Genomic DNA, 13,991 nt, shown 5'->3' on the forward strand with positions numbered 1-13,991 from the left:
TAATGACATGACTTGCACTTGTCTTGAGTGAGGGAGCACTCACTCACTGGCCTCACTTCTCCTCCAGAGCCATCTGAATCCAGTGACCAGATATTCATCAGGATGACTGCAGATGACCCAGGATGAGGCAATTGGGGTTAAGTGACTTGCCCAAGGTCACACAGTTAGTGAGTGTCAAGTGTCTGAGGTGAGATTTGAACTCAGGTCCTCCTGACTCCTGCAGTGGTGTTTTACCCACTGCACCACCTAGCTGCCCCAGATGAAAGTACAACTAGATGGATACAGAACTGGATAAATGGCCAGACTTCAAGAGTAGTCATTAACTACTGTTGTTCAATTGTTTTTAGTCTTGTCTGACTCTTTGTGACCCAATTTGGGGTTTCTTGACAAGGATACTGGAGTGGGTTGCCATTTCCTTTTCCAGTAATCACTAATAGTTCACTTTTCATCTGGGAAAGAAGTCTCCAGTGAGCTATTCCAGATATCTCTGCTTTGCCCAGTGCTGGTTAATTCACATTTTTATCAATGACTTAAATAAAGGCCTAAATGGTGTGCTTACTAGTTTTGTAGATAACACAAAGCTGCGGAATATAGGGAATGAATTGGATGACAACCAGGATTCAGAAAGATCTTGACATGCTAGAACAATGGGTAGAAGTTGAAAAGTGGCACATTGAGCCTTGTTGTCAGGGAATACACTTCCTAACAATTAACACCATCCAAAAATAGAATGTATTATTTCAGGAGTTAGTGGATTGTCCCTCACTAAGACCTTCTGGCAGAGTGTAGGACAACTTGTTGGGTATGCTGTAGTGAAGATTCTTTATGGAGGGTGAGCTAGACTTAGATAGCTACTGACGTATGTAAAACTCTACAATTCCATAATTCTTTTTCTCGTCCTCTTTTATTTGTTCCTATTTCTGTCACTATGTCTTTTTTTCCCCTGTGCATGTGTGTGTATTTCTTTGAATAAGTATCCCAGAAAGAATCATTTTGGAATAAATAAGAGACAATAATAGCAGACAAGTAAGCAACAAGCATTTATTAGGCATTTACTATGTGCTAGACATAGTGGCTAAATCTAAAGAGTTATAAACAGAAGCAAGAGGCAAATAGAGGATGAGCAACCTGGGTCCCTCTCCAAAGTGGAGGCTCATGGATGAACTCACCCATGGGAAAGAGAAGGGAGCAGGAGAAGCAGAGAGATTTCCCAGGATGAGAAGATAAACGAGACATGGTGGCAAAGTCTGGACAGTTAGAAGCTGAGCTAGGAGGAGAATGAAAGATGGCTAGTCTGGGACGCTGCCCAAAATAAAGGCTCTCATCAATGGAAGAAACAGACTGGAAAGGTGAAGGGAAATTCCAGGGGGAGAGGCAGCAGGGGAAATGTGGTAAAATCTAGAGATTCAGAAGCAGAGTTTCAAGGGGAAAGATGATACATAATGAAATAATTTGAATTAATAATATGATGTAATAATATATTAAAATATAATGAATAGGACATATAATAAAGTAATTTAAACTAATAGTTTACATTTATATATGCTATAAGATTCTGGAGCGCTTTCCTAACCATTTGCAACAGGATATATGACATTACTTTGTTATCTTTATTGCCCAGAAGAGGAGACTGGTCTCACTGAGCTGGTGTGATTCATTAATGGTAACACAGTTAGTTTCAGAGATAGAATTTCAATCCCAGTTGAAATCAAGTTCTTCAGTCTTGTCTCTATGCCATTCAAAGTGGTTCATCCACCTGCATTTGGTACATGTGTGATTCCTTCAACCATAAAAGTTATGTAGAGCAAGTAATACTATCTCCATATTATAGAAGAAGAAACACAAAGTTTAGGTAACTTACTCAAAGCGATGCTGCTTACTAGTTACAGTCATAGAGTATTTAAGGTGGAAGATAGATTCCTGAACACATTCCTGAATCATGATTACACTCTACACTTGGAATACCACAAGTATGTTCATTTAACTTCCATTTGAAGACCTCCAGTGTTGGGGAACTCATTGCCTCCTGAAGTAATTGCCTCCTAGTTCTTAGGAATATTACGTTGAGCACAAATTTGCTTCTCTGTAACTTCTATGTCTCTATCTTCATTGTAGATGGACAAAATAAGTCTAACCTTTCTTCTACATACCAGGTCTTCAGACATAAACCAACATTGATAGTATTCTCCTTAAATGTCCTCTTCTCCATGCTAAACATCTTTAGTTTCTTCAACCAACTTTTGTTTACCACTGATTCCAGTTCCCTAACCATTTCGATGACCCTCCTTTCTAATAATCCCTTGTTTGTTATTCTTCTTTCTTAAAATGTCAAGTCCAAATGAGAACACACAATTCAAGATGAGTTCTGATTAAGGCAGAGTCCCATGAGACAAACATATTTTTCATTCCCTGTACTTCTAACTCTGTGGTCTTAACTTGTGTTAGCTTTTTCAATGACTATATCTTATTGTTGATTCAGGTTGTATTTTGCTAAAATTTCAATTCCTTTTCCATATGAACTCATATCCAACTTGAATTTCCCCATCTTTATTTTTGCATTTGTTGTTATTATTTTTTATCATAGGTCCTACAATTTGTATTTATTAAAATATATCATATTGTGAAATATATGTGTATTAAAACAAAAAAAACAATGGTTGTAAAATTTCTAATGCACACTTGCATACTCCTGTAATTTACATATTATTGAAAGAAATAAAAGTGCATGTATTAACTCTAACATGATACTGATGAAGTTGCTGTGTGAATTTCTCCTGACTTTTATTGCTATTAAAAGTTTCATTTACAAGTTTAGTCAGTTGTATATCATTGCTTTTTTCCATTATCTTCATTCTGCATTATTTTATGTCTTCCTATATATTCATAAGCCCTTAGTGAGCAATGATGTGCCATAATTTGTTCGGACATTTCCAAATCACTGGTTGGACATGTGCTTTGTTCCAGGCTTTTTTTCTATTACAAATATTGCTAAAAAGAATATTTTTGTACAGTTACATTTTTGTTCCCTCAGAGGTTCCAACAGTGGGCAATACTGCCCCCTTGGGGGTGTTGTGATGATCTGGGGGAGGTAGTAACTTCAGGTGCAATTGGGGGGCTGTTAAATAAAAATAAGGAGGTGGTGGAAGCAAGCATAAGGAATGAAGAGAAGAAAATTTTGAAAAACTGTTCCTGCATGTTTCATATATTGTGTAACAGAATTAAAGTCGTAGTGATAACATTATTTTCCAAATAAACACACAAAATGTAAGTTATAAGCAATCAATGGTCAAGTTGGTTGGCAGGTCTTAACAAGCAAGTGTTGGCAGGCAAGTCTTTGGTGCATTGTTGGGAAGTCCAGGATAAATTGGCAGGAATCTGTGTGTGTAATGACTTGTTTACAATATGATACTACATGGTTATATGGTGAAATATTGCATCATCAAAATTTCAACACAGAAAAGAATCCCACAAATTTATAATAGATCACTAAATTTAAGATGCATCATTTAAAAAATGTTTATATTTTTTGAAATGATGCAAGTTTTAAAAAACTGTTAAAGGGTTAAACAAAGTAGGTTTCCAGGTGGGTGCTGAATAATTTTATTTGAAAAGGGAGCTGTAGGCCAAATAAGGTTGGGAACTTCTGTTCTAAATCAATGTTTAGTAGTAGTGTCACTGGTTCAAAAAGCATGGACATTTATAAAACTCTTTGAAATACCTTATTCATGTTTTGATTTTCATAGCAGTAAATCTGGAAACTAAATTGAGTCTTATTTTAATTTATATTATATCAGCATGATTTAACCATTTACATTTGGTATTTTCAATTATTTATTTCTTCCTCAATTTCTATATATTTTTTGCATTTATAGATCATGTGTGCGTGTCTTGGTGGGTTAACTTAGAAATAGATATTTTATGCATTTCATGATTGCTTTAAATAACATTTGTCTTTCTACTATTCCTGATTTTGGCTAATGATATATAGAAATGCTGATAATTTGTTCTGGGTTTGTTTTATAATTGGTTATTTTTCTGAAGCCATTTATATTTTGAATATTTCCTGCTAATTCTCTTGGAGTTTCTAAAGAAAATATCATATCATTCATATGTAGAGAGAACTCAAAGTTAGCAGTCTTTTGGTCAATAATTATTTCTTGGATTATTATTATAGCTGTCTGTAGCACAACTTTGTCAAATAACAATGATTATAATAGTAACCTTTCTTTCCCTGCTGCTTTTAGTGTGAAAGATACTAATATTTGTTCATTGTGCATAATTTTGACCCTAGGATTCAGGAGAATTAATTTTATTATATTAAGGAAAAATCTTTTTCATTTCTAGATGTTTTAGTATTTTTAATATAGAGGGGAATTTGTACTTGCTAAAGGTTTATATGTGTATATCTTGGTATTATTATTTGATTTTAAATGGTTTGTTATAAATTTACCACTAAACCTAGGTACAACAAATCAAATTTGCTTTGTCATTATTTACATTTAGTTAAATGTCTTTTATCACTCATTTGATTTAAGGGATTAATTGTTTCCCTAACATTGAACCTAATTGCACAAAAATGAATAATTTTATATGTGTATCTATTGTACTTAACAGTGTTTTATCTTAGATTTTAGCTAATTATGCTAATGAACACCAATGGTTTCTTGTTTTACTTTGTGTTTTCCTGTTTTTGGAATTGGGACCTTATTTGTACTGTAGAAAGAATTTCACAGAGTGCTGTCTTTTTTGCTGCATGAAAAGCTTCTGTAACATAGATTCTTCCTTTTCCTTTGCCTTTCATAGTTGATCAGTTCCCAAATTTCATTCATTCTCCTTCTACAATATATCTTTCTTTGTCCCCTCCCTTCCATTACTTTTGGCTTGACTCAGTTTGAACTTTCATTATTAGCTGAGTGCACTATTGAAATAGCCTCCTAAAAGGTCTTACGTCCATTCTCTTCTTTCTAATCCATCCTTTATATCTCTACCAGAGGAATTGTCCTTGTGCCAAGATCTAGTCACTTCACTATTCTCCTTGAAAATTTTCAGTGGCTGCCAATTGCCTACTTACTAAAGTTCAAACTCCTTTTCCTGGAAATCAAAGACTTTCCCAATGCAGTACCACCCTTTCCAGCCTGTCCAGGGCCTTTCTGGCCTTATCTCACCTTACTCCCACAATAAACTTAATGCTCCAGAAAAACTAGCTGACTCTGCCATCAAAACCCTAATCCATCTCCCCATGGCTTTGTTTCCCTGTGCATGGTGAATTTTTTCGGGCACTGTGGAAGTGCAAAGGAAAAGAGGACTTTGGAATAGAGGACCTTGAGCAAATCCCTTCACTTGCGTAAGCCTCAGTTTCTTCAATTATTAAATGAAGGAGTTGGACCATCTGGACAGAAAGTCCCTCCCTGCTCTAAATCTATGATTCTATAATCCTTTCATCTTATGACCTCCAAGTATCTTATGTAAACAACTCTTCTTTCAGGTAATATTGACTCTTCCTGTTACTAATAATGTATTCAAGAAGATTAATTAATTTGCTCTATTATCTCATTACCTCTCCTTTCTCACTGGATAAATAGGTTGGGTCTGCCAAGAGCAGCAGCAAAACAGCTTGATCATTGGTCAAAAAAATCATGTCAGTGTAAGAAAGCAACCAGTCCAATTATTTGATATGATGTCCACATTCCCACAACTCTCCCCCCCCCCCCTTCAAACTCTAGTTATTTGACTGGATTTTCATGTTACGTGTTGCAAGTAAAAGACTTGGCCCTGTCCATGGTGCTGACTGGACAGCTAAACATTTAGATAACCTATGGATCAATCGGTCCTTAGAAATCTCCCTGGAGGTTCTTCTCATTTGAAGGGACCATCACACTTCCTGATACTTCAGTTTCCATACCCCAGTAGCTCTACAATTTTTAATGTCCTTGGTGGTATTATTCTATGAAAGGCTACTGAAAAACTGTGTGATGCAATCATTCGGACATTTTTTTTTCCTTTTAATAAATCCCACTGTTCCTCTGCCTCTAGAAATACTATTCCTCAGTTCTCCTTTTTGGACTTAAGCCAATACTTTTCTCTTAAGTATCCTCTCAAATGTGATGCCCAGTTTGTGTACGTGTGAATTTGGGGTAAACATTAGGGAGATGTTAAAACTGTGGCATATCTTTGAGGATGTTAGGTCTTAAATCCTATCTTCCTTTCTGGACTAGAGGTAAGTGAGGGCCCACACGGGTCCAAGGCAGCACCTAAATATGATCAGTAATATTACTCAATATTGCTTTAGACCATTTAAAATAACTAGACAGTATAAAATACCTGACAAAACAGACACAGGAAGTATATGAACATAAACATAAAACACTTTTTATAAAAATAAGGTCAAATCTAAATAGTTGAAGTAATATTTATTTTTTATGAGAAGGTAAACTCAATATAATTTTTAAAATGACAATTTTAACTAAATAATCTATTTATTCAATATCATCCCAATTAAATTACTAAAAATTATTTTACTGAGTTAGAAAAAATAATAACAATGTTCATTTGCAAGAGCAAAAAGTCAGGAAATTCAAAGAAACCAGGATAAAAGAGGTAAAAGAAGTAGATTCAGCAGTATTGGATCTTAAACTATATTATGAGAGAGCATTGTTGAAGGATAAAAAGGATAATTTTGATTATTTTAAATGATAATTTTCTTATATAAATAAAACCTATGTAGATGAGAATAGAAAGCATGCAGAAAATTGGGGGAAAACTTTAATAGACAATCTCTCAGAGAGGATGTGACTGAGTTGGAATATTGCTGTGGTGTAGGAAATGATGGATTAGTTGATTAAAAAAAAGATGGAAAGACTTGGACTTACAAAGGAAGACGCTACCCACTTTCAGAAAAACAGATGACAGGAGGAATAAGCATAATACAGTCTTATATATGTGTGTATGAGTGTACTTGTGTATATATGTGTATGTTTATAGATATCTGTGTATATATAAGTACATGTGTGTATACATATACACATACATATATGTATGTATACACATATGCACATATATACATCCATGCAATTGTAGCCTTCTTTAGAATTGGAGGAGGGACTGGAAGGGGGAAAATAAAGTAAAAAGTGCACAGCAGAGAGCAAAAGAAAACCAACAAGGAAGCAAAGAAAAGCTGGGCAGTTTTGAAAAGAATATGTAATATTTATTATATAGGTTTTTTGAAATGGAAATTGATTGTTTTGTATTGAATCCTCTCTTATGGTCTTCTGGGTACATGGTAATTCTTTTCTTTTCTCATTTTGTATTTGTTTAAAATAAAAAAATTTACCAACCCCCTAAAAAAAACACAAAATAAAATAAATAGTATCTTTCCCCTAATCCCTTTCTTAAATTTAGACATCAAAACAATAAGTCTAACCCTATCTTTTGAAGCATTTCCTATATTTGATTTCCAAAGCATGCTCACAATGAAAATTTAACAATTGACTCTCTTGAGCTAGTATGAGCTGGTTCCTGCAAACCACTACAAGATGTCAGAGGTGAGGGCAATGAGAAATGGTGGGAGTGAGGAAGAAGGCTGGAAGACAAGGATGAGTAGTAACAGGTCTATTTTCTGTTGCATATGGGAATCAATGCTTTCAAGGAACAGAGTCACATTTATGAAATGGAGGAGAATGTGGGGCAGAGGTTATGTAAACACACAGATCATATGTCTTTCCTAAAAAGGAGCACACAATTCACAGACTTCATATATAATTCATATCAGCTCAAGTCAGTCCTCTATCTCTTTCAGCCAGTGTCATTCTTTCTCATTCTCCATTTCTCCCCACTTTCTTTTCCACTTTCTCTGTGGTGCAGCCTCTCCCTCTTTTCTGCCTCTCTTTATCAACATTTTCTGTCTCTCCCTTTTCATACTTCTTTCTGTATTGCTCTCTGTTCCTCTCGTTTATCTCTTGAACCTGATTTGATATCACCACCCAATTAATTCTATTATTTCTCTTCTTAGTGTTCCTATGGTCCCTTCAGATTAGATTTCAGAATCCCCTCATTCTATCTTCCCTCACCTCACTTTATTCATGATATCAGCACACAAATGCACACTATTTTTATTTGTCTCATGGAATCTCTCCATTTTCATGTTTTCTATGAATCAAGTGAGAGATAGGGTGGAGGTTTTTTAGCATCTGAGGGACTTTTCTGGCTCTCGTGGTGCCTTATCCTGGTCTGTCTCTCGCTATCTAGGACGCAACCTCAGAGTGTGTGTGTAAGCAGGGGGCCCTCCTCCATTGAGCAGCTCAAAGAAGGATCCTGTAGGAAACCTTCCCTGATTCTCCCCCAGCTTTTACCTCTATAATTTCTTTCAAATCTGTCTACTTCTCTTCACTCACACTGCCATCACCCTAGCTAAGGATCCTCATCACTGCCCACTTGGGCTACCAAAATTACTTTCTAATTAATTTCCCTGCCTCGCCTCTCTCTTCTCTGTAGTGCATCCTTCGAAATTGCTATGAAAATAATTTGCCAAAAGCCCAGGTTTAACTATGTCACTGCTACTCAAAATCTTTCAGGGGTATCCAGTTGCCTTTACGGTAAAATGTAAACCCCATAGTCTAACATTTAAGGGACAATCTGATATCAATCTGCCTTATTAGCCTAATTTCACATTACTTCTCTTCATATGTGCTTTTCATACACAAACATACATACATTTCAAGCAAACTAGTTTAGTACCTCTTCCTTGAACTGAATCTGATGTCTCCTGTCCTGTCGCAAAACTTTCACACAAGTTTTTCACACCACATCCTTGAAATGTATTATTCTCTGATGCTCCCCCACCCCCTGCCCAAAGATATACGATTGCTCATCTTCCTTTAAGGCTTAGCTTAGGTAACACTGCTTTTGTAGTTTTCCTTGTTTCCTCCTAGTGTGCTGTCTTCAAATATTCACAGAACATTTTTTTGGATTTGTCCTTTGTTCCCTCTACCCCGTGCGTTATTATACTTATCTGTGTACATTTCCTATTCCTCATTTCAAGTAAACTGCCTGAAGGCAGGGACTATTTTATTTGTCTTTCTGTCACCAATCATTAGTGCAATGGCTTGCATATTGCAAAGGCTTAAAAATATTATTTCAGTTGAAATAACCACACTGACTCGGATCACAAATCCACTGTGCATCCTCTAACTACTTTTTCCTTTTAAATATAGAAATTATATAGAAATTTCTGTTTCTTGGACCTACTTGCTAACACTCTTTTAGGCATTGCACCTAGAGCCCTTGATCTTGGAAAGTTCTAGAGAATCAAATTTTCTTACCCTTTTTATCCTCTTCCTAGTCTCTAATGCCTGAGATTCCAAAACAGCAACTTTATCCATAAAGAATGATAGGTCAAAACTTTTACTGATCCAATAAATCTTGACCCTTAATATTTATAGTGGCAAGGCTTGTATGTGTGTGTGTGTGTGTATGTGTGTTTTTAATGGTGTGTTTTTTCTCCAGGTGTGTTAGAAAGATGCTATGGAAGCAGGGAATCTCACTAGCGTGACTGAGTTTGTCCTCTTGGGACTCTCACAGGCTCAGGAACTGCAGAGTTTTCTATTCCTTGTGGTCCTGATTGTCTATGCAACAACTGTTATGGGCAACCTCCTCATTATAACTATAGTGACCACTGACACTCGACTCCAAACTCCCATGTATTTCCTTCTCCGTAATCTGGCTGTTATAGATCTCTGCTATTCCTCAGTCACTGCCCCCAAAATGCTGGTTGACTTCCTGTCTGAGGTCAAAACCATCTCCTACCAGGGTTGCATGACTCAGATCTTCTTCTTCCATCTCTTGGGTGGTGGTACAGTCTTCTTCCTCTCTGTGATGGCATTTGACCGTTATATTGCCATCTCCCGGCCCCTCCACTATGTCACCATCATGAACCCTCAGATGTGTTTTGGGCTGGTAGTGGCTGCCTGGGTAGGAGGCTTTGTCCACTCCATTGTCCAGCTTGTCCTCCTGCTCCCCTTGCCTTTCTGTGGCCCCAACCTCCTGGATAACTTTTATTGTGATGTCCCTCAAGTCTTGAGACTTGCCTGTACAGATACCTCTTTCCTGGAGCTCCTCATGATTACCAACAGTGGGATGCTGGTTCTTATTTGGTTCCTCATCCTCCTGGCTTCCTACACTGTCATCTTGGTGATGCTGAGATTTCACTCAGGGGAGGCAAGGCGCAAAGCCTCTTCCACTTGTACCACCCACATCATTGTGGTGTCCTTGATATTTGTGCCATGCATCTACATCTATGCTCGTCCTTTCACCTCCTTCCCTATGGACAAGGCTGTCTCCATCAGCTATACAATTATTACTCCCATGCTTAACCCCATGATTTATACCCTCAGGAATCAGGAAATGAGATCTGCTATTAAGAGGTTAGGAAAGTGTCCAGCAATGTGTAGGATGAGTGAAATTCATCTTAGTTGACTTTGGGGAAGTCATATCTCCCCTTCCAGCCTTAGAGTCACCCATATAGAAAATGGGCAATTATATCCTCTATCTCCCTTACCACCTACTCTAATTCTACAGTTCTCCCTAATATCATGCATAGGCATATTGAAAGGATGGAGTAAAATATCAATAGGTTTTTATATGTAATAATTCTGTACTACTCATAGAAGAGAAATATAAATTATCCTATTCGTGATGTATTGATCATGGTGAATGTGAACTTGTGGCATCAATACAAGTTACACAGACAAATGACTTAACCTTCTCTCTCACCTACTACTACACTAAAGTTACATTGTCCTGATGGTTTAAACTCATATCCTAGACATGTCTGAGATATTTGCCTCTTCTGTTATCTCTCAAATGCTTCTTTGTAGAGATGTGGAATATATTATTCTTCTTTCTAATAATTCTCTTATTCAGATTTCTAAGAGGAGTTCATGAAGCTTCATGCACAATGTGAAGGATTTGTAGTGAATAAGAAAATTGAGCCCCAGAGGGTGTATGTGAGATACATAAGGTGAACCAGTTATGAAGAAAACAATGTCGCTTTGAGGTCTTCTCCACAAATGCCAGCCTGTCCATTTTGTGTCTTTATCTTCATCTCTGTTTTTGTCTCCATCTCTCTGTCTCTCGTGATTTCTCTGTGTTTCAACTGAAAGAATTGGTGGATATCACTGCTGAGATGTCCGTGATATTTGAAAGATTATGGAGAAGGCAAGAGATCTTGAAGGACTATGGAAGGGTAAAGGTTTCCTAGTTTTCAAAAGACAAAAGAGTCTGCAAACTATAGGCCAGTAAACCTGACCTCAATCCTGGCAAAATTCTGGAACTAATGATTAAAGAGATGGTTAGAGAATATCTAGGAAAGAAAGGATTAATCACACAGAGTAAATACGACTTCACTGAGAAAAGCTCCTCAGACTAACCTCATTTTCTTTGTAGATAGTGTTTCAAAACTGGCTGATCAAGGGAATGTGGTAGATAGAGTTAGCATAGCATTTAGTAAAATGTTTAATAAGTCAACTTGTACTATTCCTGAACTAGATGAGAACCAGGATTCAAAAATATCTTAGCATGCTAAAACAATGGGTGGAAGTGGAAAAGTGACAAATTGAATCTTGTTGTTAGGAAATACAGTTCCTAACAAAGACTGCCACCCAGAAATAGAATGCATTATGTCAGGAAGCTATCCTTTACTGAAGATCTTCTGGCAGAGTGTAAGACTACTTGTTGGATATGTTATAGTCAAGATTCTTTTTGGAGTGGGAACTAGATAGTTACACTCTACAGCTCTATAAGTCTGTTTCTAGTACTCTTTTATCTTTTTCTAACTGTGTCACTCTTTCTCTCTTAGGAGTGTGTGTGTGTGTTTCTTTGAATAAGTACCCACATAAAGAGCCTTTTGGGGGTAAGTGTGAGATAATAATGGCAGACAAATAGGCAGCAAGCACTTATTTGGCACCTGTTATGTGCTAGACATGGTGGCTAAGTCTAAAGAGTTATAAGCAGAAGCTGAATAGAGGATGAGCAGCCTGGGCCCCTCCCCAGAGTAGAGGCTTAGGGAAGAACTCATTCATGGGAAAGAGAAAGGGGAAGGAGGAGCGGAGGGATTTTCCAGAGCTAGAAGATAGCTGAAACATGGTGGCAAAGTCTGAAAAATTAGGAGCACAGCTAGGAGGGGAATGAAAACTGACTAGTCTAGGACCCTGCCCAAAATGGAGGATCGCATCAATGGGATAAAAAGACTAGAAAGGTAAAGGGAAACTCCAGGGGGAGAGGCAGCAGGGTAAATGAGGTAAAGTTCAGAGAGTCAGAAGCAGAGTTTCAAGGAGAAAAATGATACATGATGAAATAAATTGAATTAATAATATGATGTAACGACACATTAAAATATAATGAAATAGGATATATAATAAAGTAATTTAAATTAATAATATATGTATTTATATAAAACTCTAAAGTTCCAGAGCACTTTCCTCGTAACTGTCTGGAAGAAGGTATATGACATTATATTTTTATCTTTATTGTCCAGAGGAGGAGACTGGTCTCATTGAGCTGATATGACTCATTAGTGATCACACAATGAGCTTCAGAGACAGAATTTCAACACAGTTTGAAACCAAATACTGCAGTCTTGTCCCTATGCCATTCCAGGTAGTTCATACATGTGCACTTTGGAACATGTATGGTTCCTTCAACCCTAAAAGTTATGTAGAAAAAATAATACTATCTCCATATTACAGATGAAGAAACAAAGTTTAGGTGACTGACACAAAGTGATATTGCTTACTAGATACAGAGTCATAGAGTATTTACGGTGGAAGATACCTCAGAGGTCAACTAGTCCTACACATACCTGAATCATGAATGCACTCCACATTGGGAATATCACAAGTATGCATTTAGCTTCCATTTGCAGACCTCCAACGATGTGGAGCTCATTATCTCCTAAGGTAACTAATTCTGGTTTTTGATCCTAACTCCCTAATTGTAGGAATATTATATTGAGTCCCAGTCTACTCCTTTGTAACTTATATGTCTCTCTTTATTATAGGCAAAATAAACAGAACTTTTTTTCTACAGATCAGATCTTCAAACATAAACCAACATTGATAATATTCTCCTTAAATATCCTCTTCCTCATGCTAAATGTCTTCAGTCTTTTCAACCAACCCTTGTTCCCCACTGTTTCCAGTCCCTTAATCATTTTGATGACCCTCCCTCTGAATGATCTCCTGTTTGCTAATTTCATTTTCTAAAATGTCAAGTTCAGACGAGAACACACAGTTCTAGATGTGGTCTGATTAAGGCAGTGTACCATGAGACAAGCATTTTCCTTCTCTGTACTTCAAACTACATAGACTTAATTGAGATCAACTTTTTTTGGTGACTATATTTTATTGTTGACTCTGATTGTATTTTACTAAAACCCTGGTTCCTTTTTCACATGCACTCATATCCAATTTGAATTTCCCTATTCGTATTTTTGTGTGTCTTTCTTTCTTTTTTTTACCATAGGTCCTGCAATTTGTGTTTGTTAAAAAATATCATATTGTGAAACATATATTAAAACAAAAATGATTGTAAAATTAGCAATGCACATTTGCATACTCCTGTAATTTACATATTGTTGAAAAAAATAAAAGATTTGTATATTAATTGTAATAACATACTGATGAAGTTTCCCTGTGAATTCATCCTGTCCTTTATTGTTATTAATAGTTTCATTTGCAGAGTTTAGTCAGTTGTATATCATTCTTTTGGTTTTATTGTCTTCACTCTGTATTACTTTATGACTTCCTATATTTCTTTGGATTCATCATAATTGTAAGTCCATAGTGGGCAATGATATGCCATAATATTTTTTTGTCCACTTCTACATTTGTTAGTCATGTCTTTTGTTCCAGGTTTTTTCCCCTCTTCTATTAAAATAGTGCTAAAAGGAATATGTTTGCACTGCTGGATTTTATCCCTTGACAATAACGTTCTAAATC

The 13,991-nt window shown here is 36.4% G+C and overlaps 1 protein-coding gene across 1 annotated transcript; it reads left to right on the top strand.

Moving 5' to 3' along the window:
- Positions 1-9,519: 9,519 nt before the first annotated feature.
- On the top strand, positions 9,520-10,470 carry LOC140524047 (olfactory receptor 4D1-like). The gene has a single exon (XM_072638561.1). It carries the CDS (start codon positions 9,520-9,522, stop codon positions 10,468-10,470), a length of 951 nt encoding a protein of 316 aa, XP_072494662.1.
- Positions 10,471-13,991: the final 3,521 nt, after the last annotated feature.

The sequence above is a fragment of the Notamacropus eugenii genome, chromosome 2 (assembly GCF_028372415.1).
Source record: "Notamacropus eugenii isolate mMacEug1 chromosome 2, mMacEug1.pri_v2, whole genome shotgun sequence".
Classification (NCBI taxonomy): Eukaryota; Metazoa; Chordata; class Mammalia; order Diprotodontia; family Macropodidae; genus Notamacropus; species Notamacropus eugenii.

Bases quoted from the DNA above. Each gene is read 5' to 3' on its own strand.
- LOC140524047 (XM_072638561.1), top strand. From the start codon at position 9,520: ATGGAAGCAGGGAATCTCACTAGCGTGACTGAGTTTGTCCTCTTGGGA.